General features: G+C 47.6%; 1 protein-coding gene and 2 non-coding genes across 11 annotated transcripts in view; all 3 read left to right on the top strand.

Moving 5' to 3' along the window:
- Positions 1–22,439, top strand: part of PXN (paxillin) — a 61,755-nt gene that overhangs the window by 10,766 nt on the left and 28,550 nt on the right. For 8 of the 9 annotated variants that reach the window (XM_064726549.1, XM_064726545.1, XM_064726547.1 and 5 more), the window contains one exon: positions 587–735. In XM_064726549.1, the coding sequence (XP_064582619.1) occupies positions 587–735 (149 nt within the window). Of the gene's footprint in view, positions 1–586; positions 736–6,267; positions 6,363–22,439 lie in introns of those variants that run through there. The other variant, XM_064726550.1, reaches the window with a different exon arrangement.
- On the top strand, positions 1,140–1,280 carry LOC135454829 (U4 spliceosomal RNA). Its single transcript, XR_010442204.1, has one exon. It is a non-coding gene; the product is annotated as a U4 spliceosomal RNA (small nuclear RNA).
- Positions 1,948–2,088, top strand: LOC135454828 (U4 spliceosomal RNA). The gene has a single exon (XR_010442203.1). It is a non-coding gene; the product is annotated as a U4 spliceosomal RNA (small nuclear RNA).

The following is a 22,439-nucleotide window of genomic DNA, read 5'->3' as shown; positions in this document are numbered from 1 at the left end:
ATTCATTTGATTCATTCGTTTGATACAAATGCATGCGATAGCTTTGATAAAGTGCAGTGTAGATGCTTGTCATTATAAACATGTTTTAGACTTAAAATGTGACTAAATAAATTACTGAAGAAAAATCCACTGAGGGCTGTTAAAGACACCTCTAGCTTGGGAATTAGGCAGTGCCAACCTGTCTGCTGCTGACTCTGTGCACCCTGGCAGGAACCCATTTTTTGCCTCCCTGCTTGGTGCAGGTTTCAGTCTCAATAATCACCTGGTAATTTGTTTAGTTTGCATGGCAATAAGGAGTTTGCATTCTTTTTTTTGTTTGTTTGTTTGTTTTTGTTTTTGGTTTTTTTTTGTTTGGTTTGGTTTTGTGTTTTGCCTTGTTTTTCTTCAAATGAGGCTTACGTTTCTGAGGAACAAATAATATGAGGAAGCCCAGACTACTGTATGGTACAGCAGTCTTACAGACAACGGGCTCTTTCTAAAGATTTGGACTGCTTTTCAAATGCATTCACCAAAGAGCTCTTGCTAAACAGGTCAAAACATTGCAGAAAGTTTTAATCCTTTTTTTTTTTTTTTTTGTCTCTTACAGTTATTTCAAAAACCGGGTGAGCCTGAGCATCTGTGTAGGAATGTGTAATTCTGTGATCACGAGGAAGAAGAGCATCCTGCAGTGCCCCCCTGCCTGTCCCTCGGCCCTTGGGGTTAGCTGTGGAGTGCAGCCTTCTTTTTGGCAGTGGCGTGAGTCTAAACGTCTTTCAGTGATTTATACTTTAAGAGTTTAAACGTGTTTTAAACCGTTGGGTGATGACTTTGCTTTGGTGGCTCCCGGCAGACGCCCCTCGAGAGCGCCCCCGGCCGTCCCAGGATGAAAACGGCGATTTTTGGGCAATGCCCCCGGCCCCAGCAGCGCCTTCCCGGCGCTCATTACCATACTGCCCTCCCGGCAACCCCCGCGGGTCCCGGCGCTGCCACCGGCCCCCGGTGCACCCCGCCGTGGCCCCCCGGTGCATCCCCGGGTGCCGCAGCGCTGTGCGGGCTGCGGGCGGGGAGCGGCGGGCAGGGGGCACCGGGACCCTCCGCACCCGCTCTGAGCGCGGCGGGGACGCGGCGGCCCCGGGCCCCGGAGGGACGGGCGCCATGGCAGCCTTGCGCAGTGGCAGTATCGTAGCCAATGAGGGTATTCCGAGGCGCGATTATTGCTAATTGAAAACTTTTCCCAATACCCCGCCGTGACGACTTGAAATATAGTCGGCATTGGCAATTTTTGAGAGCCTCTTCGGAGGCGGATTTTGTGTGGTTAAAGAATAGATATACAGAAAATTAAAAAATCCAGCATGGATTTAAGAATCTTGTTCTCAAGTGGGGATAACTCGGCATCGATTTAAGAGTCTTGTTCTTAGAAGTGGGGATAATTCAGCAAATGGGTCACTCCACGTCTAGTTTCATTGATCATGTCTAGTTTCATTGATAATTTCTCATTCAGCACGTTTAAAAAAAAAAAGACACCGAGCTCTTTATGAAAAGCGCGCTCAGTTTATTACACGCTGTCTCTTGCTGCAGCAGGCGGGGATGCTGGGCAGGGACTCGTGCTGGGATGGGCTCCCCGGCGCTGCGGCCGCTCGGTGCTGCCGGGGCTCGGTGCCGCTCGGGGGTGCCCGGGCTCGGTACAGCGGGGATGCGCGGAGGGCTCCCCTCGTTCCGCGCCGGCTGCCCGCCGTGACGTCACGCTTACTTTGCATAATCCTTCCCAGCAGCCTTTGCGGCTGTACCGGGGGCCCAGAACGGAGCGCAGAACGGAACCGCCCCCGGTTCCGGCGGGGCGCGGGGGGCTCGGGGCGGGCGGGGAGCACGGCCGGGAGGGTGCAGGCAGGAACGGGCGGGCGGCCGGACTCGCCACGACCTTGGTGGCAGCCCCGGGGCGAGTGGCGGCAGCGGCGGGGTAGCCCAGTCAGCTTTGCGCAGTGGCAGTATCGTAGCCAATGAGGTTAATCCGAGGCGCGATTATTGCTAATTGAAAACTTTTCCCAATACCCCGCCATGACGACTTGAAATATAGTCGGCATTGGCAATTTTTGACAGTCTCTACGGAGACTGAATCTCCTGGTGAAAAATAGATCAAAATCAGCTTAGATAGTTAATTTTCAGCGATGGCGTTAACTGACCTCCTCAACTCTCCTACTTCACAACTGGAGAGATCGATTACAGCAGATAATGATGTTTTTGTTCTTACAACGCTGCCTGGGTTTGCTGCCGCCAAAGCCGCGGTTTAATAAAATGAGGGCGCTGTTACATGGAAAGCTCGTTTCTTTTTCTCTCAAAATTACCGAGAAATGAAGCGGTCAGCGAAAACGGAAGTGGAGGGGCTTAGGAGCTGGAGGAAGGTTTCTGGAATAGCTCCTGTTGAGCAGGATCCTTAAGAGAGCTCAGCCTCTCAACAGGCAGGGAGGAATCTACGGGGAGTGAAAGTCTGAATCGTGCTTCCCCAGCTGCAGAAGTCCTCTAAAACCCATTAGGGAAAACTTAGTGTAAAGTACTGTAAACTCCATTTTGTGTGCGGTTCTTTATTGATATCACTTGCTTTAAGAAAAAAAAAATAGAAAAATGATCTTTATTGTCAAAGAAATCACAGCCCTTTACTCTGGAAAAAGCAGCTGCTGGTGCCAACTCCTATTATATAAGTAAACCCCATCCTTTCCTAATTTGCAGCAATTGAGTAGGTAGGCAGGCCCTGCAGAGGGAGAGTAGTGACCACTGCACAGCAGCTCTGCTGCAGCTGGGAGCAGCTGCCCTCTGTCACTCTGTGTGAGTGAGATGAACCCTCTGCTGCTGACAGCCTGCTCTGACATGCTCTGTATGGGCAGAGAGTCAGATCCACGTGTGCCACATGAGGTTCCTGCCCTGCCCTTATACCCTGAGTTGGGCAGCTACTTGAAACTTTGGTGGAGTAGAAAACTTTAGAGTGAACATCAGTGTTTCCTCTTAATAATTACTTTTTAAAATAGCATTCAGTCATGCTGGGGTATTATACACACCATGATGACAGTGACCAAGAGTGATGGTGAAACCTCACAGATTGCCTTTGTCCCCCCATTTGGTCCTATTGCCAGCAATATCAACTGAAATCAATCCCTGAAGCATAGGGTTCCATTGCCCTTTGCAGAATAAGCCACACTGGTAAATAGCAAAGGCATGTATAGTTTGCAGTGAGTCATACACTTCAGGTAATTTCTTGATTCTTATAAACTGTGTTGATAAGTATTGGATTTATCACTTGATTGTTTCTCATCTTTGCTGCCAGAATTGTCTGTGATAATGCCTTGGTGTGGTGCTTTCAATCTGCATTGCAATGTCCTACATCCAGAAACCAAGTTTGTTAATTTTGCTGTAATAGATCTTTTCAACAAGTGTGAAGTTGGACCTCGAATGTGGGAGTTGCATGTTGTGATTTACTGCTATTGCTTAAAGCCTAAAGCTCTGATTGAATTTTTTTCCTTGCATTCACCTGAAGAAAGAGCAAAATGCCCTTGCAAAATGATGTTCATGTGGCACAGCACAGAGGGCACACACTCCAATGAAGGTGCTGTCGTTGCTCTGCAGTTTCAGGTCACTCTGGAAAGTGCACAGGTAAGTTCTAAACGTGCCTCAGAGGCCAGTGTAGTTTCATTTCTCTTCTCTGACACTGATTGAAAATAGCCATGCTTTTCTTTGGTGGTGTTTTGAAATGAGCTTGGATCACTCCTCTGTTTGGCAGCCAGTCTGAAATGACAGGGCACAGGTAGATTTTAATCCATCAATTCTGAGGGTCTTGTCTAAGGTCTAAACTGCCCTTTGAGGGACTTGGTCTGTAACTGGTAAATAAACGACTCTTCAACAAGAGGGAAAGGTGCCTTGAGCAAGTACTCTGGCCACAGATGGTGTGGAGTCAGGAATACTCTGAACATGGATTGTGTGGAGACAGGAAGCCCTAAAGTTCAACATTTTGTTGATGTTGACTCACTGTCTAACTTCATTTCGAGTTCCCAGCCCTGTTTCCCATCTGCAAATGGGGGTGGTAACTTCTTGTTCCACCTTCTGTGAAAGACAAAGGTAAGTCATAATGTCTCAGCACGGGGCACAGCATAAGAGGAAGGCTGTGTATTTCTAGCAGCAATCAGGTGTTTGTGAGTCAGGGAGAGTCTGAGGCAAAGAGCAGGTCAATGATGAGGAAACAGGAGCTCAGGGCATTGGGAAGGACAGGCTTGAGCCCACACCACTGAGGAGCTGCTTTGGCAGCTGGGGTTTTAACCTGCCCCTACTCCTTCAGCTCTCATGGGAGGGTTAGGGACGGACAATTTTAAGTAGGAATTGCCAATGTGTGAAGAATTCAGTTATGAGCAGCACCTGGCTGTGAGCAGGTTGGTTTAAAAGCAGTGTGCCTAGAGGATAGTGCCACTCATGGGACAGCCCTGCCTCCCACCCCACCAACCCTTTCAATGCAGTGCACAAGCCATAGACAAAGCTTTAGAAACAATGACTTCAATTTTTTGTTTTTAACACTGAGCATCTTCGACACAACCCATTTCTTGTGGGTGCAATCCTAACTGGTTCTATGACAGTTTGATTTCACCCTCAGACACAATAGAAACTGCTCTCTTGATTTACATTCACTTCCAGACTCCCAAAGGACACCGTAGGAAGCTGAAAATAAAAACTGCGTACCAGGCTACAATATGAGCAGAGCACAGTACGCACTTTATTTATGCAGAGGTAAAAATACAACCCAAGTTGAGGCACATGCTTGTCACATGTTGGTGGAGGAAACAGAGACCCCAGGAAAGGACATGTTTCTAATGACTTTAGGTCTGCTCTGTGACCAGTCAGTGATAGTGGTTTATGCTGCTCCACCTGGGACACGCATCCTGAAGTTGTCATTGTACACCCAGGGATCGATTTTGAGAAAATTTAACAGTCCCTCCAAATAATGTTTTACATTTTGCTGAGGAAAACCAGCAAGGGGGATGTCAGGTGAGATCTTTGGCATGGATGGTGAATTCAGCATGCAGTGAAAGTCTTTTCTTACATTTGTGTTGTACTTAGATCTCAGTAAGGATATTATTTTCTGACAACTCCCGTATTTGGAGTGAAAGCTGGAATGAATTTCTTGGAGGTTTTTGACTATTCGTAAGCATTGGCTGGGATGAGGGAGGAGATATTTCCCTGCCCCCCTAGCGATAATTCCCATTAAAGCATGACTTAACACAGGAAATAATGATGTCTGACTTGTGCTAGCAGGGGAAGCTGGGCATGTTTGTACCTAGAGAGTGAAAAATACAGCACTGGAGATTGCTCACAGCTGACCTCACGGTCTCTGTTTAATGGAAATACAATTCCGTAATCTCAGCTCAACAACAGGACATGTGCTGTTCAGTTCTGGGAACATTCCCTGACTTGGTAGTCATTTTGTAAGGAAAAGAGCTACAAGAGTCACGTTTCCTGGATCCTTGGCAGTTCCCACACTGATAGTTTTTGGTGTATCTCTCATCAGATTAAGAAGTGAACATTTGGGCTGAGCAACTGCCTTTACTGCCATGTCAGCTTGGCTGGAGCACAGTGGGAAACAGTAGCTCTGGTGAGGGTTGAGCTGTGCTGTGGCTCAGACAAAGCGAGGACCTTGCTGCCTTGGAGTGTTGTTTTATAGAGGTTTGAAAGGAAAAGCATGTGGGAAATGATGGTTCCAGATCATCACATGAGAAATCCGGGTGGGCTGTTATAGTCTTTGAACACAGCAAAGGAGAAGTAGGTGATGACTTTCCTTTATGGTGGCCACAGCTTATGGAAAATTGTTCAGGAAAGGTTTCTGCTGGGTTTCATTCCAGCTTCCCTGGGATGGGGTAAATCAGCTGAGGCTCTGAAATGTTTGTTTGAAGGTTTTGGGGCACAGCCCTACCGCAGCACGCAATAAGCCCGGTGCGGCTGCATCAGTGCCCCGGGAGGACAAATCCGGTGGGAAAGGCTCCTGTTCCTGCAGGGCACAGTGCGGGGCTCGTGTCGCGTTCCCGCTCAGCTCTGTGCGGCAGGGCAGGCTTGGCCCCGGCACGGCGCCCCGCGGGTGGCGGCTCAGGGCGCCGCGGCCTCTCCCGCCAGTCCCGGGGCCGTTTCCCAGCCCGGGCCCGACCCCGCTGTCCTGCCCGGGCCGGGCTGGCGGTTCCCGTGGCGGCCGCCAGGGGGCGGCGCGGGGCGCGCGGCGGGGGCGCGCGGGCGGGCGGGCGCGCGCGGGGGCGGGCCGGGAAAGTTGCGGGCGCTGAGGCGGCGGCACCGGCGGGGCGGGAGCGGCTCCGGGCGCGGCGGTACCGGCAGCGGGCACGGCGGCACCATGGACGACTTGGGTGAGTTCCGAGCTGCGCGGGCTCCCCTCCGCGGGGGCCACCTCCCCGCCGCGCCCCGGGCGGCGGCGGCCGCGGCCCGCCCGGCCACGCTGCGCCCCTCAGCGCCGCGGGTTCGGGCCGCGCCTGTCGCTCCGGGGACGTGTCGCTCCCGCCGGCCCGGCTCCGCGCCCGGGGCCCCGCGGCTGGGCTGTCCCGGGGCCGCCCACCCGCCCGCAGCCAGGGCAGGCGGTGGCTGTCCCGGCTGGGAAGGGCGCCCGGCGCTCCTGTGCCCGCAGCGGCGCGGAGCGTACTCGGGTTTCAGCAAACGTCGCCTCCCCTGCCCCGCCGCAGCCTCTCCAGCCCGCTCTTGGGCGAGATCTGAACTTTGCGCGGGTATGGAGTGGGGAGCCCTGGGGGGATAAGCGGAGCCCAGCCGGGCTCGGAGCTCATCCTTGTCCTCCCTGTGCTTCTCCCAGGTGTGCTGCATTATTCGGTTTCCCGAAACCGTGTAATGGAGAAATGTCAGGCAACTGGTCTCAAGGGAAAGATCTAGAGAATCTGAGTTCCTTTGGTACCAAGCCGGAAAGGGTGTGGATCTGCCAAAATCCCTTGTGCTCTGGGAGGCATTAGGACGACTGAGTTCCGCTTATGAAACTGATTAAATCAGACACTGGGGAGGGGCTGTGATCCGTTACTTCCATCCTACCTTTAATAGAAACCAGACGTTCTGTTGACATACAGTCCACGAAAATTGCAGGTTTATTTCTGGACCTGGAAGCTCACATTACGGTGCTGGCATAAAGCTGGCGGTCACACCTTTAGAAAACAGACTTTGAATTGGACTAATGATAAAACTTACGGGGCAGGGAGTCCATCTGCTGCGTGGCTTTCTGGTGAAAGGTGTGCCCAGGCAGGATTCATCCTTGGGGAGTGAAACCCTCTGCTTTAGTGAAGTAGCTGTTGGTGGAAACAGAAGTAATTTCTACTGCAGCTTCTCATGGTTATCGTTCCTTTAAGTGGAGACAGCTCTGTTTACCTTTTCTCATATCCCTCATTCTGGTTATCTCTTGGAGATGTGGTGCGAGTTCCTAGCGTGTTCAGGAATGCATTGCTAGTCAGAACAGGATTCACCCAGTCTGTGTGTTGACTTGGTGAGCAGCCCTTCAAGGTGAGCATACAGGTCTGTGTAGGGGCAGTTTGGTGTCTCAGCAGCAAACCATGGGAGTGAACCATGGGAGCCTCCCTGTGCCCACTGCAAGGGCTGCATTCCTGAACAGCGCTACTGTGACTTCCCACTTGTTGGAATAGGCTGCTGCAGTCCCTTAACATTTTTTCTTTCCTCTGTAGGAGAATTAGAGGTGAACTGCAAAGAAATTTTGAAAAAGATCTGAAATTGTGCCTGGCTTGTTTTTTCTGAGCTCTGAAGTGTATTGGGACAACCAAAAGTTAGCACTTTTAGTCTGAGCAACTTGATTTCATCAAGTCTTAATTACCCTGCGTCTGTGTCAATTTTTGTACAGCCTTTCAGACTGGACAAGATCTAATTAACAGTAGGCAGCTGAACAAAAAAAAGTGTGACCCTTTCTCTCTGTAAGCTTTTCTGTGGTGTACAGAATTCAGCACGGAAAAGCACACCAGCTGTTTTCCCTCTGTGAATCATTGTTAGCCCAAAATGGCTCACTTACTGCTCTAAAGCCATTCACCTTGGGATGCACACATAATGAACTGTGCTGTGCTGATACAACCCCCCTGAAATAAGTCAGATTTCGAACTCGAGTGAGAGTTGTTTGTTTTTCTTTCCCCATTATCTATGGGTGGATTATCTGAGTTGTGGATTAACTGTGCCATGGATACAGACGTCTGCACTGGCTCTGTCCAGAGTCAGGCTGGTTAGGCAGGACTTGTTGGTTCAGGCACAGTGCCATGTAGACAAAGCTGCTCTGCTTCCAGGGGCAGTTTTGGCCCAAAAGGAGTTTGATATTGAGCTGGGACTTGCAGGTTCAGAGTTGATGTCAAGTCAAATCAGCTCAGATACTTCCACATCTTGCTTCTGAATCTGTGTGGTGCAGAAATGAGCAGTGAGTGAAGGGCCTTGCTGGGCATGAGTGAGCCCCTCATAGAGACATTGGTGTGTTTGTTCTTAACTCCCTGCCTTTATCAAAAATCTCCTCCCTCTCCCTAGAGTTGGGAGATTTGATCAGTGTGTACATGACCACTGTAAAATGGAGGTCCAGAAGTTTCTCAGTTTGATTCTTGGACTGGAGAGTTTATGAAACATACGAGAATAAATTTGAGGATTCTTTTGGAGTTGAAAAAAAATCTTCATTCCCTTTTCCCCCTCCCCCAGTGCTGAAGAAGCTCGCACAGGAAGCTCTCTGCAGGCTGGAGCTGTGCACCCTGGTGTTGTGGGGGAGCCTCCGCGGCCCAGGACAGCAGGGCTGGGGCGGGGTGGGAACTGGAGCAGCCCGTGCTGGAAGGGGGAGGAGAGCAGCTGGCCGGGCTTTCTCCCTGCAGTCCCTCCGAGGAAGCCTTTGCGGATGTGCTTGGAGTTTGACAGGAAGTTTGCTGAATGAATTTGCCGTCCTGCAGCGCTGTAAACTGGCACAGAGAGCACAGCTTTGTCCTCAGGAGTGAGAATCCAGATTTGGGGCTCTTGCCCCTTTCAGGGATTGCCAAAGCACCGCCTGTGCTTCCAGCACACCAGTGACCATCCACACATTCTCACTTCAGACAATCTGAGGCACTGAATAAGATGTTGAGTTATGGCTCTGTGGTGCTGCCTTGTCTGAGTATTATGAGGGAACAGATCCATTAGGGCTGCTTTCTGCAGGGGAAGAAACCTAATTTGTGTTACCTGTATTTATGGTGAGAGGAGTAGGAGAAGAGAAACTTTACATTTGTTTTAGTCAGAATACTGTTTGATTTTGTCTCCAAAAGTTTTTTACAGCCTTTTTCTGAAAGGGTTGTTTGCAAATACTACTGGGAAACCTTTTGGTGACTCCAGAAATGGCTTTTAGAAGCTTTCATTTGATGAAATTCTCATTTCTCTACTGCTATTTAAAAAACAAAATTGTTTTCAAAGGCTTCAGGTATTTTTAAACTGGATTTTGCAATCAAAGACAAAACAGCATTCACCGGAGCTTGTAAAAGGTGTTTTACAAAGAAGTTATATCTGTTTAATGGGGATGTGTTTATGGCAGTGTTTTGCTGTCCACCTCAACTACATTGTGAGCTGGTTTTTTAGGTGTGCTTTTTCACTTCTAGGAGGATATTTCTTTTGCATAAAGTTTTTCTAGCAATTTGACTTCAAAATTCTGGGTGCAGAGTTCAAGGGCACAAGAGATTTTGCTTTATGAGTTGTTTTCCTCTGTTTTGGGAACTCTAATCCACCCTCTCTTCAGTGCTTAATCCTCTCAAGATTGACTTTAAAGGGAGCAGTCTTGCCATTGATTTTTCATGGGAGTGTGGAGGGAGGTGCATGTGTTTCCATCTGTCATCTGTCCCAGCATTTGGAAGATTGCTGTGCTCTGCAGGGCGGTGCTGTTTGTCCCTCTCCAGAGGGGGATGCTTGCCTGGTTCTGACTCAGTTCCTTTCCTTTGGGAGTCACATGCTGTGGGGTTTGGGCTCACTTGACTAAAGTTTGCTGTGAAATTGCTTAAGGTCAGCTACGCCCAGGAAATGGTATTGGGGGGAAGCACTGGTAAAGTAATTTGGTGCCTTGGCTTTGTACTGGCTCAGATTTCTGAGTCCTTCCTGCTGCTGGGCGAGAAGGCTGTAAACAGAACTAATGCTCTGCACAATGGGGTTCTGACTTGTTTCAGCTCCTTAGCTGTTGTGACCCCTCGTGAAACAGGGACTTCATTGTCCTGAGCAGCTCAGACAGGGAGTCCTCTGCCTCAAGCAGTGTGTGATGCAGAGAGAGGCTTCTTTTCTTGCTGCTCTATTTCCACGGAAAGGCTGGACTGTGCTGTCTTTAGCTCCTTTGTCCCTCTCTGGGAGAGGTCAACTTATCCTAAGTGTTCAGCTGCCCTCCTGGTTAAAACTGATCCTCCAACACCATCTCTGCCACTGGAGAAACAAATGGGAAACTTCTCATACATCTTCATCTCTCTCTGTCTCTCCTTCCTTTCCTGGGGATCATGATAGTTCAGTTTTCTGGACCCCTTTTTCCTCACCTCTTGCCCTTTGAAGCCTATCTGTTCTATGAAACAAGCTGTGAAACTGTAGAAATGACAGGTAAAATTTTAAAGTCTGGCAGCAGAATAAGGACTAATAATGCACTTCTGTTTAGATCACAGTTGGTTTTCTGATCTGCTGCTCAGACAGACAGATAAATCCTTTATATTAAAACTTAGTAACTAGAGGGGAGAGAAGCCTGTCCATGGCCACAAAACAAATCTGGTTTGAGTCAAACTAATGTGTTAGTTGTGATACCCAGAATCTGATGCAGCTTTGGAGACAGCCAGAGCAGATTCTGAGTGCAGTTGTGAGTGCTAGTGGAAAATGAGTGTGAGTGAATGGGATCTCTGGTCCCAGTTTCCTGCTCTGGTCTCAGCCTGTGCTTCCCTCTTTGTGTGCTGATCCTGTGTGTCCCCTTTTGTCTGATGCGGAAGCTGTTAATGAAGATGCTCTTCTGTTCCAGCTGCCTGAAAGTGAGACATTGTCTGTGGGAATGTCTCACTCTGTGATTAGAGAATGAGTTCCTAGCTCACTTCAGGCCTCTCCTAACAAACTGAGGTTTAGGAACAAACCCTGGGAGTACAGGTTATCGTGACTGTTTAGGATATTGCATTGTAAAATGTTGAGTAGGGAACTGTCTCATCTGTGGCAGGATTACTACATCCAGCAGTGCAGAGTAGAAGCAAGAAGTGGCACCATTGCTTTCCACTTTGGTTGAAGTTGAATGGGTTAGAGAATAAGTTGTGATCTCAAATTGGTTTCACTTGATTTAAGCTGGCTGCTGAGGTGTTCCCTGTGTCCACCTCCCTTGCTTGTGTCCACATTAACTGTTGGACAGTTAACTGCATCAGCAAGCTGATTCTTCTCAAAGTCATTTTTTACATGGACAGTGCACTGGGAAGTGAGGCTGCCTCCTTCAGCTGTGGGTTATGTTTAATATAGCATAAGGTAACCATTGCTCCACAGCCTCAAAAATGTACCCTAACTTAAGGCATGTTGTTTCTCTGTCTGTGAAACAGGGGTAATTACTCCTTACCTGCAAAGTGTGGTCATGTTGGTTGAGATCTTTGTGTTTCTGAAATAGTTTCCAGCTGAAAAGCTTCTTTCAAGCTTTTCTGGTCACCATTGCTGGAAAAGTTTACAGTGGCAAGTTTAAATTAGATGTACAAGTTTTTATTCCTTTCTCAGGCCTGTTGAATATTCCCTCTGTGCCTTTCTGATTGCTCATCCTTTCTGCACCCCCCATTATGACAGGCTGTGAGTAGGGAGAAAAGATTTTCTTTCCCTTCCAAGTTCCCCACAGTGGCTCTGCCCTCGTCTTTCCCTTCACCACAGAGCGCCGTGAAGTCATTCAAGGAATGTTGTGTGCTAAAGATATACCATCAAATAGGAGGTGGGTGATGACTTCCTCATATCAGTTTTTGCTGTTTTTCCCACTCATTCTCATTCTCTTTGCAAATGGCCCCAGAGCAGCAGCAGCAAGCAGCTAGGTGTTTGAATCCATGCTTTCTCTTTTGTGCATGTGTGTTTTTAAATCCCAGTGAAACAAGCAAGTTGAAATGGGAACTGGAGTGCTGTGGAACAAGTTTGGTGTTGGTGTTTCAGTTACAGGAACTGAGTCCCTGAGGTTTTGTGTTTGTGCTGTTTAGGAGTCTGGTAAACTTTTTCTGCTCACACAAATGCAGCTTTTTCTTTTAGCAGACAGTAACTATTCTGAATTTACATGGGAAATTCATCTCAGCAGTTTGAGACAACTGTAAACTGAGGAGCCAAGAGAACTTACGGCAGGCCACAGGGGGAGGCAGCCTGCATTGTTAGAGCTTGGCTCCTTTTTCCCTGGGCTGGACTGTCTCTACACTGTGAACAAGTTCAGTTCAAGTTATTTAAATGATGATGAGATAGTGTGAGGTTGTCCAGTGCAGCTTGTCGTGCCACTGCTCACAGTGTTCTCATTACCCTGTGCCCATCTGTGTAGGTGGCTCTGCTGGGTGAGGCACTGAGTGCCTGGCTGGCAGCGTGCAGTGCAGTGTAGCTTCATTTCTTGTGGTTTTTTGCTGTTTATTGCACATGTTTAAACCTCTAGCATTTTGCAAATCATTTGAAGAACATAAAAAAAAAGGTAAATGGCACTCCAGGGAATAAACCTTCTGAATGACACTCTGCATGGGGAATTGTGCTTTAAATGGCTCAGCTATAAATCAGACTGTATGGGGGCTCCAGGAATAAACCAGTCCCGTGTTTTTGTCACAGAACTGAGCTGGCAGACAGAATTAATCCTGTGTCTGTCTAGATGCCTCAGAGGATCTTGCTTTATTTCCATTGCTGAAGAGGAAGGTGAACAGAGAATTTCACTTTGTGCTTTGGGGAAGTTTGTGGTTGTTCAGGGACTGTGGTTAGGTTGAGTTTTAATAAGAGCAGGAGATGGTAAAAGAAGCCAGAGGTAGAAAAGGTCATGGGCAAGAGGGCTGTAAATAATTTGCCATGGATTAGGGGCTTAGTATTCCCTTGTTTTATCCTCTTTCATGGTCCTAAACCAGTTCAGGGCTTCTCTGTGAAAAGGTTTCTTTTGGGTTGAAGCCACTAATTTCAGCTGGGTCAGACAAAGAAGCCTAGGGCTAACTGCATGTCACTTGAGGTTACTGGTGCCCCATGAGCTGGAATAAGATGATGGCTTGGCTGCTCTCTGTTGCTCATCTTGTTTTACCATTAGTTGCATCCATTGCTCCCTATTTCTCAGCACCAGCAGCTGCCTTGGGACTAGGTTTGGGTTGGTTTGTTGTGTTTTGTTTTGCTGCCTTTTGGGCAGAGGTGATCCCCAAGAGGAAGGTGCCTAGAGTAGTACTCCTGGTTTGAAGCTCCTGTTCATTATGGTTTTATATGGGAGACATTTTTGGGCTGTGTAGGCCTGGTCAGGCAGTGTGACACACAGCTGGAACTATTCTGCCTGGCTGTGAGCAGCTCCAGCAGTTAGACAGGATCCCTGCAGAGAGCTGGAGCACTGGGGGAGGGAGTGAAATGCCATTGCATCCACGTCATGAAATCTCTTATCAGTGGCCAACGCAGTGTTGTGAGTGGGTGAGCTGCACTGGCCTGAGGAAGCTGCCTTTTATTTCTCCTGTGAAAGATGAGGAGCTCAGCACTGTCAGTCAGGCTGAGAGCTGTGCAGTGGCTGTGTGGAGTTTGAGATGAATTTGTCAGTCAGGTTCTTAGAACCCTAAGCTTGTGGTTTTCAATCTATCCTGCTTGTGCTTAATCTGAGATTTGCTGCTTGGCTGTCCTGAGCAGTTTGCTTGGGCAGTGCCTCTCAGCTGCTCTGGCATGCTGCTCCTGTGCTTCTTAGCTGCTTAAACCCAGTGCCTCCAGCACCTTCTGTCTTGGGGTCATGCTTAAAATGGTGTGAGTTTGAGAGAAAATCTGTTAGGTTATCATTCATTTTTCTACTAGGGTTGGTTAAGGGCCTCACTTGTTGGATGCTGCTTTCCCATCAAAGGCAAGGGAGAAATCTGCTTGGAGCAGATCACGGTGGTGTGGCTGTGGTGATGTGAAACTCTGAGAGCCTCTGGGCTGGCTGGGTCTGCTGAGCCCCTGGTTGTGGTGCTTGGCTCTGGAGGATGCTGTGTGAGGGGTGGGGGAGCCGGGGGGCTGTGAGGGGTTGGAGCAGTGTCTGTGCCTGCTCCTGTCCTTGCAGGGCTGGGAGGCTGCTTGTGGGGAGGAGGGGCTGAAGCAAGGGGCTGGGGGTGGTGCAGGGAGGAAGCTTTATGTAATTCTTGGCTGGCTTTTGAATAATTGTTTTAATGAAATGGAATGCAGTGTATTCAGTACTTGCTTGGCAGAAACAGCTTTTTTTTTGGTTTTTTTCTGTTTTCTATCTTGGAGGGGGGAAAGGAGTTGGAGTTGCTCTATTTTCCAGCTGCTTTAAACACTTTAGGCTTGGATTTGTCACGAAGATAGAAGTGGAATATTGTTCTTGCTGAGGGGGCAGTTGCACTGCTGTGCTCGTGTGGGACATTCTGTGGGTACATTGGGTGTGTAAGTGGCAGAGCCTGGTCCTGGGTTTCTCTGAGGGCTGGGGATGCCAGTGTGGTTTGAGGAGGAGCAGGTTAATTTTAAAGTACCCAACAGTAATGGGATGAGAGTGATGCAAGTACACATCCATATAAAATGTGAGTGCATCCAAGTACTTGATAAGAAAATTCATCTCTTTCCCTCTGTGCCCTAGTTCAGGGCATAGTGGGGAAGAACATGATGAGCTGAGACAAAGAAGTCAACTTAATTTTCAGCGAAGCAAATATGTAGGCAGTGGGAGTCTTGACTTCTCTAGACTTGTGCAAAACAGTCTCTCCAGTCATCTCAAAGGATTGGTGACTTTTATCATAGGATTGGTGGAGGGACAATCAGAGATCATGCTGAAAACCCTTTTTTAGAAAGCAATTTGAAGAAGGATTTATTTCATGTACCTCTGAAAGGGAAGTTTATTCTCATGCTGCTTCTATTTCAGTATTGCTGCCATTTCCATTTTTGGTCAGTGCTGGAGATCGGTCTCTCTTACTCATCTCTACCTCTCAAAAATCTACTTTCTTTTTAATCCTAGGAATTTTTTTTCTCAGTTGTTCTTTTCTGCAGTCAAGAGTTCTCTTGTGAGTAGCAACCTTTGGTTGATAGAATAAAATTTTGCTTTATCAAATAATAACAACAACATATGTTCAGGGCACTGAGATGAAGCAGCTGTCATGCATTTAATTGCTTTATTAATACTGCTCTTGGTAAAATATCCTCACTGTTTCTCTTGCTGCTGCTGAAACAAGCAAGAGGCTTGTGAGTGGTACTTGTGTCATGATACCAGATGACAGGTACAATGATGGGTCATCTACCTTCTCGTGTAAGAGGAGATAAGAAAACCTTAAACATTCTCCAGCTCTTCTCCATCCACTGGCTCCATACTCCAGTTTTAAAAATGTTAGTTTTCTACCTAGATTTAAAAGTTTTCTTTCTTGCAGTGGGCCAGTGTCATGACACTGTGAAACTCTTGAGCCACATTCTTTTGCCAATGCTAAAAAAGTCCCCAAAACCACCCCTGAGTCAGAGCTCTGCAGCTCCAGAGCCATCAGCAGTCTCCATCCAGTTGCCACCCACACTCCCCAAGTGGACTGGGGCACCAGTTCCCACGTTAATTTCTGAAACACTGTCCTCCTTTCATTCCCAGAAGCTGTTTTTAAAGTGGAAAGAAGCTGCTTTAGCTAGACTTTTAACCATGTGCTTCTTGGCCCCTTGTACTCTGTTGTCTTTCAGAGCTGTTGCTTGCCCTCTATCTGCATAACTTGGGTTATTTTTAAGTTACAGTGCATTGCTCATCGGACTGAAAGCTTCATTTTAAAACTTTCTACCTATTATAGTTATAAGTAGTACCAACATTCACAGGACTGAAAAATGTGAAATATTTTGTTGTCATTTCCCCCTGCCCTGTTCTGTGAGTTTACATTGCGCTTTTGGCAGCGCTTTGTGTAAAGTCAGTTTTTGATGATGACTTACACTTTTTGGCTTACAGAGATTTCAGTGTTGCTTCCAAGTCTGCTCCCACCCTGCTGCAGAGAACCTTTGCAGAAATGAAAACTTCTTAAAAGAAACATCCACCATTTTGAGAGTACTTCCTTAATAATTAGATTTTTAACAAGCCAGTTAAACCACATTTGACACAAGTTCCCATTTTACAAAAAGGGAAACAACCCACTTCAGAGTGGTTGGCAGGTCAAGCCAGCAAGTCTTTATTTATATCTCAATATACTAACTTTTTATCTGGGTGAGATTTGCTGGGACTCTGTATCTCCTTACTGACACAGGCTTTTAAATCGTGAGATACCTTGGTTTTTTAAGGGTAGATTTGCATTTGTTGAATATTCTTTGCATTTATGCTTTTGGGAGCTATGCTTGTTACTTCCTGAATGGGAAGTTGCTGAAGCTAATGAAAAGTATGTGTTTCAAGGTCTAAAATCTGTCAAGTCTGCATTCTGAATCCCATTTAAGAGCCTTCAGGATAGGAATGCCTCAATAAGACTGTACTAAATATGGGTATGATTACAGAGTCTCTTTAGTGTCCCCATTCTTTATTACTGGAGTCCTCCTTCTGCTGGTAGCCAGGGCACTCTACATCTCATTGGCAGAATTGGTTCTTCTAATGCTTTTAATGAATTCAGAACTCTTTTAATGAATTCAGAATTTACACTAGTATTTCAGTCCTTTATTTCATCATCTTTATGTGTGTCTCAAATTTTGTGACTGGCACTTTGCCTAGATGGGTCTATACTCAGTCTGTTTATGCTGCTTGGATAGGATTTCCACAGCTTAAAAGATGCTGGTTTTTTCCCCTCAAGTTCCATGTCCATTATTGCATAACCATGCAAATCCCACTCTTCCCTTTATTGGTAATAGGGTCCACATGCTTTCCTGTTTCTGTTACTTTTTAAAAGGCAGCTAATTAACTTGGAATGTGCAAGCTCTGACAGCGTTTTGTCTGTGTCTGTGTCCAAACCCATTTTTACATAAGCAGATGGAGGGGATCACAGGGATCCTTAGCAGTGCTGTTCCTGGCTGTGTGGTACCTGTGTGCTGCTGGGGTGTCTGAGCTGCTGCTTCAGCTCAGACAGGGGGAGAGGCTTCACTTTTACTTATCCTTTCTCCTTCTGTGTTGTCTGACTGTTTGACATATCCCTTCCTGCTGACTGCTGTGCTCGTCTCTTCCCTGACCCAAAGGCAGACAGTCAGCTTTTTCCCACTGGGTGTGTATCCTGTTGGGCTGCTTCACAGAGGGGTCCTGGGAGAGCCACAGCCTGCACAAGTAAGTGGCAGCAGCACATGTCCGGAAGAGGGAGTAAAACCTCTCCATTTTTGGCAGTGGTGAGCTGTTAATTCGCCTTTCTGCATCTTCTGAAACTGTATCCTTCACTTCAGGGTGCTCTCTGTCCAGGGGAGCTCCTGTGCTCCTGGAAACCCTGATGTAACATGTTTTCCTTCCCTAGATGAGTTAGAATCAGCACTTACCAAACTGTGATCTCCAAGCTGACGAGTGCTTTACAGCTGTTGTGAGGGGTCCCCTTGAGAGGTCAAACCCACGCCCTTCTCATTTCCACCTCAGGGCTCTGGGGCACAAGCACACCAGGATTGCTGCTGCCCAGAGATTTGGACACCCCTGCTGTGTGTTCACAATGTTGTGATTTGCCACTGTGGATTTCACACTAAGCTACTTGGAGGAGTGATCCAGTCCTGGATCAGCATGTGTTGTAACCTCAGTGCTTTTCATGACAGCTTTCAGTTGTAGAAATTTCAACCAAATGCCAACACAGGGCTTAAAAAATGCCCTTTTCTACCCTCTTTTCAGTGGGCATGCATGGGCATGTAAAGGGTTGCTTGTTGTAGCTGGGTGCTGCACACCTCTGCATTCAGGCCTTGAGCTGTTGTTACCAGAGCTGTGGTTTAAAATCTAATGGCTTGTTTCCTGCTGGTTCTGTTCCCATCCTTGGACTCTTTTGTCTAGTGGAGATCTCCTTTGTACCAGATTTGTCAGATGTTTGTAGAATGGCAGGGCTGTGTTTTGACCTGGTGCTTGTGGAGTAGCTGCAGGCTGGTGTAGCAGGAAGGGTCTGGTTCCTCAGATAGCTGCCTTGGCTGAGCCCCTCTTCCTGTAGGAATACAGGGGAGTTGGTATTTTGTCCAGAGGCCTTGGCCCTGGAAATTTTCCCTGAGGGGTCAGTTCAGTGGCTGCTTGTTTGGTGTTTGTAATTTTTTGTTTTGGCAGAGCACAGCGAATCCTGTTCTACTTCTAGAAACTTTCAGAGGGAATCCAGCACCAAATGAAAATTCTTATGACACGCACAAGAAGGGTCACTTAATATTTTGCATGTGTAAGGATAAATAAAGGACTAAAAAAGAGACTGTATTGGTTGCTAGTGGTTTTGGCTTTATTAAGTTTTTTTTTTCCCATCTAGAATGTTGGCTAAAATCCAGCCCAGGTCAGTAGTGAGGTGTTAACTGCTTAGTTGTTTGTGTAAAATGTTTACACTCCCTCCAGTCTGTTCCTGCCCCAAACTGGCCAGGATGCCGTTTCATTCCTGTTTGTACAGAGCAATGTCCCTGGCTTTAGTCTGAGCCAACCCTCCCTCCCAGAGACTGGTGGGTCAGGATTGGCCATTTGCTGCTGCCTTTGTCTGGGACTTCCTGGAAATGCCTGAGGATGTGTTTGCTGTCAGGCAGAGATCAGAAATAGATCTTGCATAAGAAGAGCCACTCCAGGAGACTGTCAGAGGCTGTGCTTGCCCTCCTTGGAGTCCAGAGCTGTTTCCAATTTCACAGCTGACACACAGGGAGAGAAATGGAGACTCTCTAATTTGTGCAGATAGTTGTTCCTTGTGATCTTTTACAGGGCTAGGTGTAACTGCCTGCTGAACACCAGTGAGTTTGCTTCCAAAAGGAGAGGATTCTGACAAAAGACTTGGTGGCAGGTGGAGCTCATAGCAGACTGCAGATTCAGGCTGAGAAATTCCAACTTAAATATTTTTAGTACAGGCCTGAGAGTCAGATTTGTTTTCTATTCTGATATAATATGGACTTGCCATGTTATGTTGTGCTGTTCAGGGCTGCAGCTCAGTTCTCCATTTCTGAAAGGTACCTTTCTTTTGTGCTGTCAAGGAAGTGGGAATGTTAGGGTGAGGATTCTGATTGGTGAGCCTCGTTGGGATTCAGGTGCAGTGGCTGCAGACTTCACTGCCTGCAGTTGCTGCAGGCCACAGCCAGTTCTATCAATACAAAATGGAATATGTGGAGATTTAGGTTTAGGGTGTGGAACTGTGACAGCTGTGACTGAAAAGCTTCCATGTGATAAGTGCTGTAACTTGTGGGTGGGAACATCATCTGAGGACAGTGGTACTGAAATCAAACAGTCTGAATCCCTGGAGGCCAGGAGCTGGAGTACTGGGGAAGGCTGGTAAATTTTACAGCTCACCCTGTGATCCTTCTCTTGTGCAATCTCCAACTTCTCTGTCCAGTGAGCAGAGCCCAGCTTTGCTCTTCAGCATTGTGCAAACGTTGAGGTCAGATCAGCTTTTGCACACGCTGTGTCACAGGATGTGCCACAGCTGTGATGTACAAACCCTTGACAAACTTTTCCTCGTTCTCCTGAAGACTGTTCATGGAGCAGTGGAAGAATTTTCTGTGCTTATCCAGCTTTGGAAATGGTTTCCTGTTATTCAGGACTCTGCCAGCCCAGTGAATCTAGGTAGAAAGGAACCACACAAAGGATTATCTTCTATTTTAGCTTCACACAACCATGAATCTGGAGGCATTCAAGGCTTGTGTAGCTGGATCTGGTGTTCTCAGGAGCCTTTGGTAGCTGTGAAACTGAAAATATTTATTTGTTTGGTAAGGAACATGAATTCAATTTTCGGCAGCCAGTCTTAGTATAAGGTGTTTTTTCTTGGCATGAGCTGTTTGCTGCTCACCACTATAACAGAGGGAAGTAAATATAAGATGTTTCTTTCCACTTCAGGTGTGGAGAAAACCATGCTATGAAAAAGAAGATGCTGTATGTGGCAGGAAATAACCCTTCCTTCCATTCCAACCCCCTGATCTAGCCCTTCTGGAAATGAGAAATAAATGGGAGGACGCACCCTTGGGAGGGAGCAGCCTCTGAAAGTCTCTGTCCTCTATGCTGCCCTTTGATCTTCAGTGCCAGTAAGAGTTTGTTCTTCCTGGTGTTTCTGTTGGCAGCTTTTGAATGTGATAGGCAGGGCAGTGGAGGGGAAGCTGAGGTTAATTTGAAGAACTTCAGAAGGCTACACTTGGTTTTAGCAGCTTTTTGTCCGAAAACCAAAAAAACATATTCAAACCGTATTTTGTTTCTCTGGAGCATTTTCCCTTCTGATAGGAGAAGGGACTTGAAGTACAAATCACTTTCAGTGTGAGGATGCTCAGCACACTTGTGACATATTGAGGAATATTTATCTCTGACCACAAAAGCAGTTATGTACCTTGTGGGACTTCCATTATCTCAGCCATCTAATGAACTGTTCTGAGACAGGGGAAAGGGGATGGAAGTTTGGATCAGGAAGTTGGAGAAAGGCAGAATAACTGCATGTTTCTCTTTTGTAGGTGGTGGTTCATTTCTCTCATTCAGTTTAAGCTGGAGTCTAGTTTAGTGTTCAGAGAGCTAAGTGGAAAAATTCTGGTCCTATGGGAAAATCATTTGTGGTTCCTTCACACAGCCTGGACTGTAGGCAGGGAGTGCTGTGAATTTGTTATTTCATCCAGGAAACTGTGCTGACTCAATCTTCAAGCACTTGTGGTGTCTCTCAGGCAGCATGCTGAGCTGGTGATCCCATGCCCTGTGGAGCTGGTTAAGATCAGGTTACCTCCCTGCCAGCTTGGTGCTGTGAACAGAGCCAGCAGCCAAAGGATTTCCCAGCCTGTTGCATCCAGGATGTCAGGAGGTGGCTCTGAGGTGCTCCTCCAGGAATGGGGCTGTGGCTGCCAGGCCCTGCTGGTGCCAAGCTGCAGACTGGTCAGCTGGTTCTCCCACGGTGTCCTTGTGCCCTTGAGAGCCCTGCAGCTGCTGGGCTGCACAGGAGCCTGCTGACTGCACGTGATGCTGCCCGTGCTCCTGCAGCCTCACCCTGCAGACAGACAGACAGACAGGCAGGCCAGTGCAGCTCTGGGTGTCACAGAAATGCATTTGTGGGCAGGAAGGATCTAGTGGTGATGTTAATGGTTTTTCAGCAGAGCCACACACAAATAGCCCTCCTGCCCATCTGGGGGATCTGATGGAAGCTCTGAGCTCACATGATGGCTTCTGTTGGGTTTTTGTGGCACACAGAGTTGGCTTATCTCCACTTTTATGGTCAGGAGTCTGTCAAAAGCTCACTCTTCAGCTCAGCAGCACAAATGAGGCATCAGTGGGTGCAGAGCACGTGTAGCCCTAGGGACTGAGCCATGTCACAATCCTGGGGCTGAAAAGCCAAAATAAAATGTCAATGTAGGTTTGGGTGGAAGCAGCAGATAATGTCTCCAGAATAAGGAGTGTTTCAGCTGGAGCTGTCTGCTAGCTGCATCTTTTCAGGCTGCCTTTCCTTCTGGTCTGCATCTGAGCTGCAGATGAATTATGGGAATCTGACAGGAGGGTAGGTGATTTCTTTCAACTAATGGCAGGATGGGCTGGATTTACAGTTTGTGTTCTGGCCTAAGTTTTGAAAGTAGAACATTTCCATTTAAAGCAGAAATTTTATTCACTTACTTGAACAAGAGCTTAATTCTGCCATTGGTCTTTTTAATATATTTTCTAAAAGCTGCTTAAGTCATAGAGTGGTTGGAGCTGTTCTTCCAAGAAACCTAATGAGTTTATCTAAAAAACTGAAACCAACACCTCAGCAAACTTTTATTGGATTAGTAAGTTGAATTAGTTTAGAAAGGGGTGATCAGCAGGGCAAGTTCCAGGAACAGCCTGGGTTTGCATGCTGGGGAAGGGAGGATCCCTGGGCCTTTCCCTTACACTGGCAGTGCATGATGGTGTCAGCTCTGCTGGAACTGCAGCCAGAGCACTCCAGGGTTTGCAGTTCATCCCCAGAAGTGCAGTTACTGATACACAGTTCCTGAAATGGCTTCACACAGGCTGCATTTGCACACCCTCTTACAGCCCCAGGCTCGGGGTGGTAGCAGTGCCTGTTAGCTGTGCCCAGTTAGTTGGGCACAAGCTCAGGAATAAACTCTCCAGCTTGGGTCCCAGTGGTTGGGAGAGGAAGCCACAGTCCCTGCTGCAGCTGCTCGTGCAGACCACATCTCACCCTGCAGTGCTTTCTTTGTTTGGACGTTTGCTGATAGTGGTCAGAGCTGGGTGCCTGTGCTGCTGTGCTGGGCCAGGCTCCCTGCTCTGGCTGTCA

The sequence above is a fragment of the Zonotrichia leucophrys genome, chromosome 15, assembly GCF_028769735.1.
Source record: "Zonotrichia leucophrys gambelii isolate GWCS_2022_RI chromosome 15, RI_Zleu_2.0, whole genome shotgun sequence".
NCBI lineage: Eukaryota > Metazoa > Chordata > Aves > Passeriformes > Passerellidae > Zonotrichia > Zonotrichia leucophrys.
Note: the sequence above shows the minus strand (reverse complement) of the source record. Positions and strands in the feature narration are given on the sequence as shown.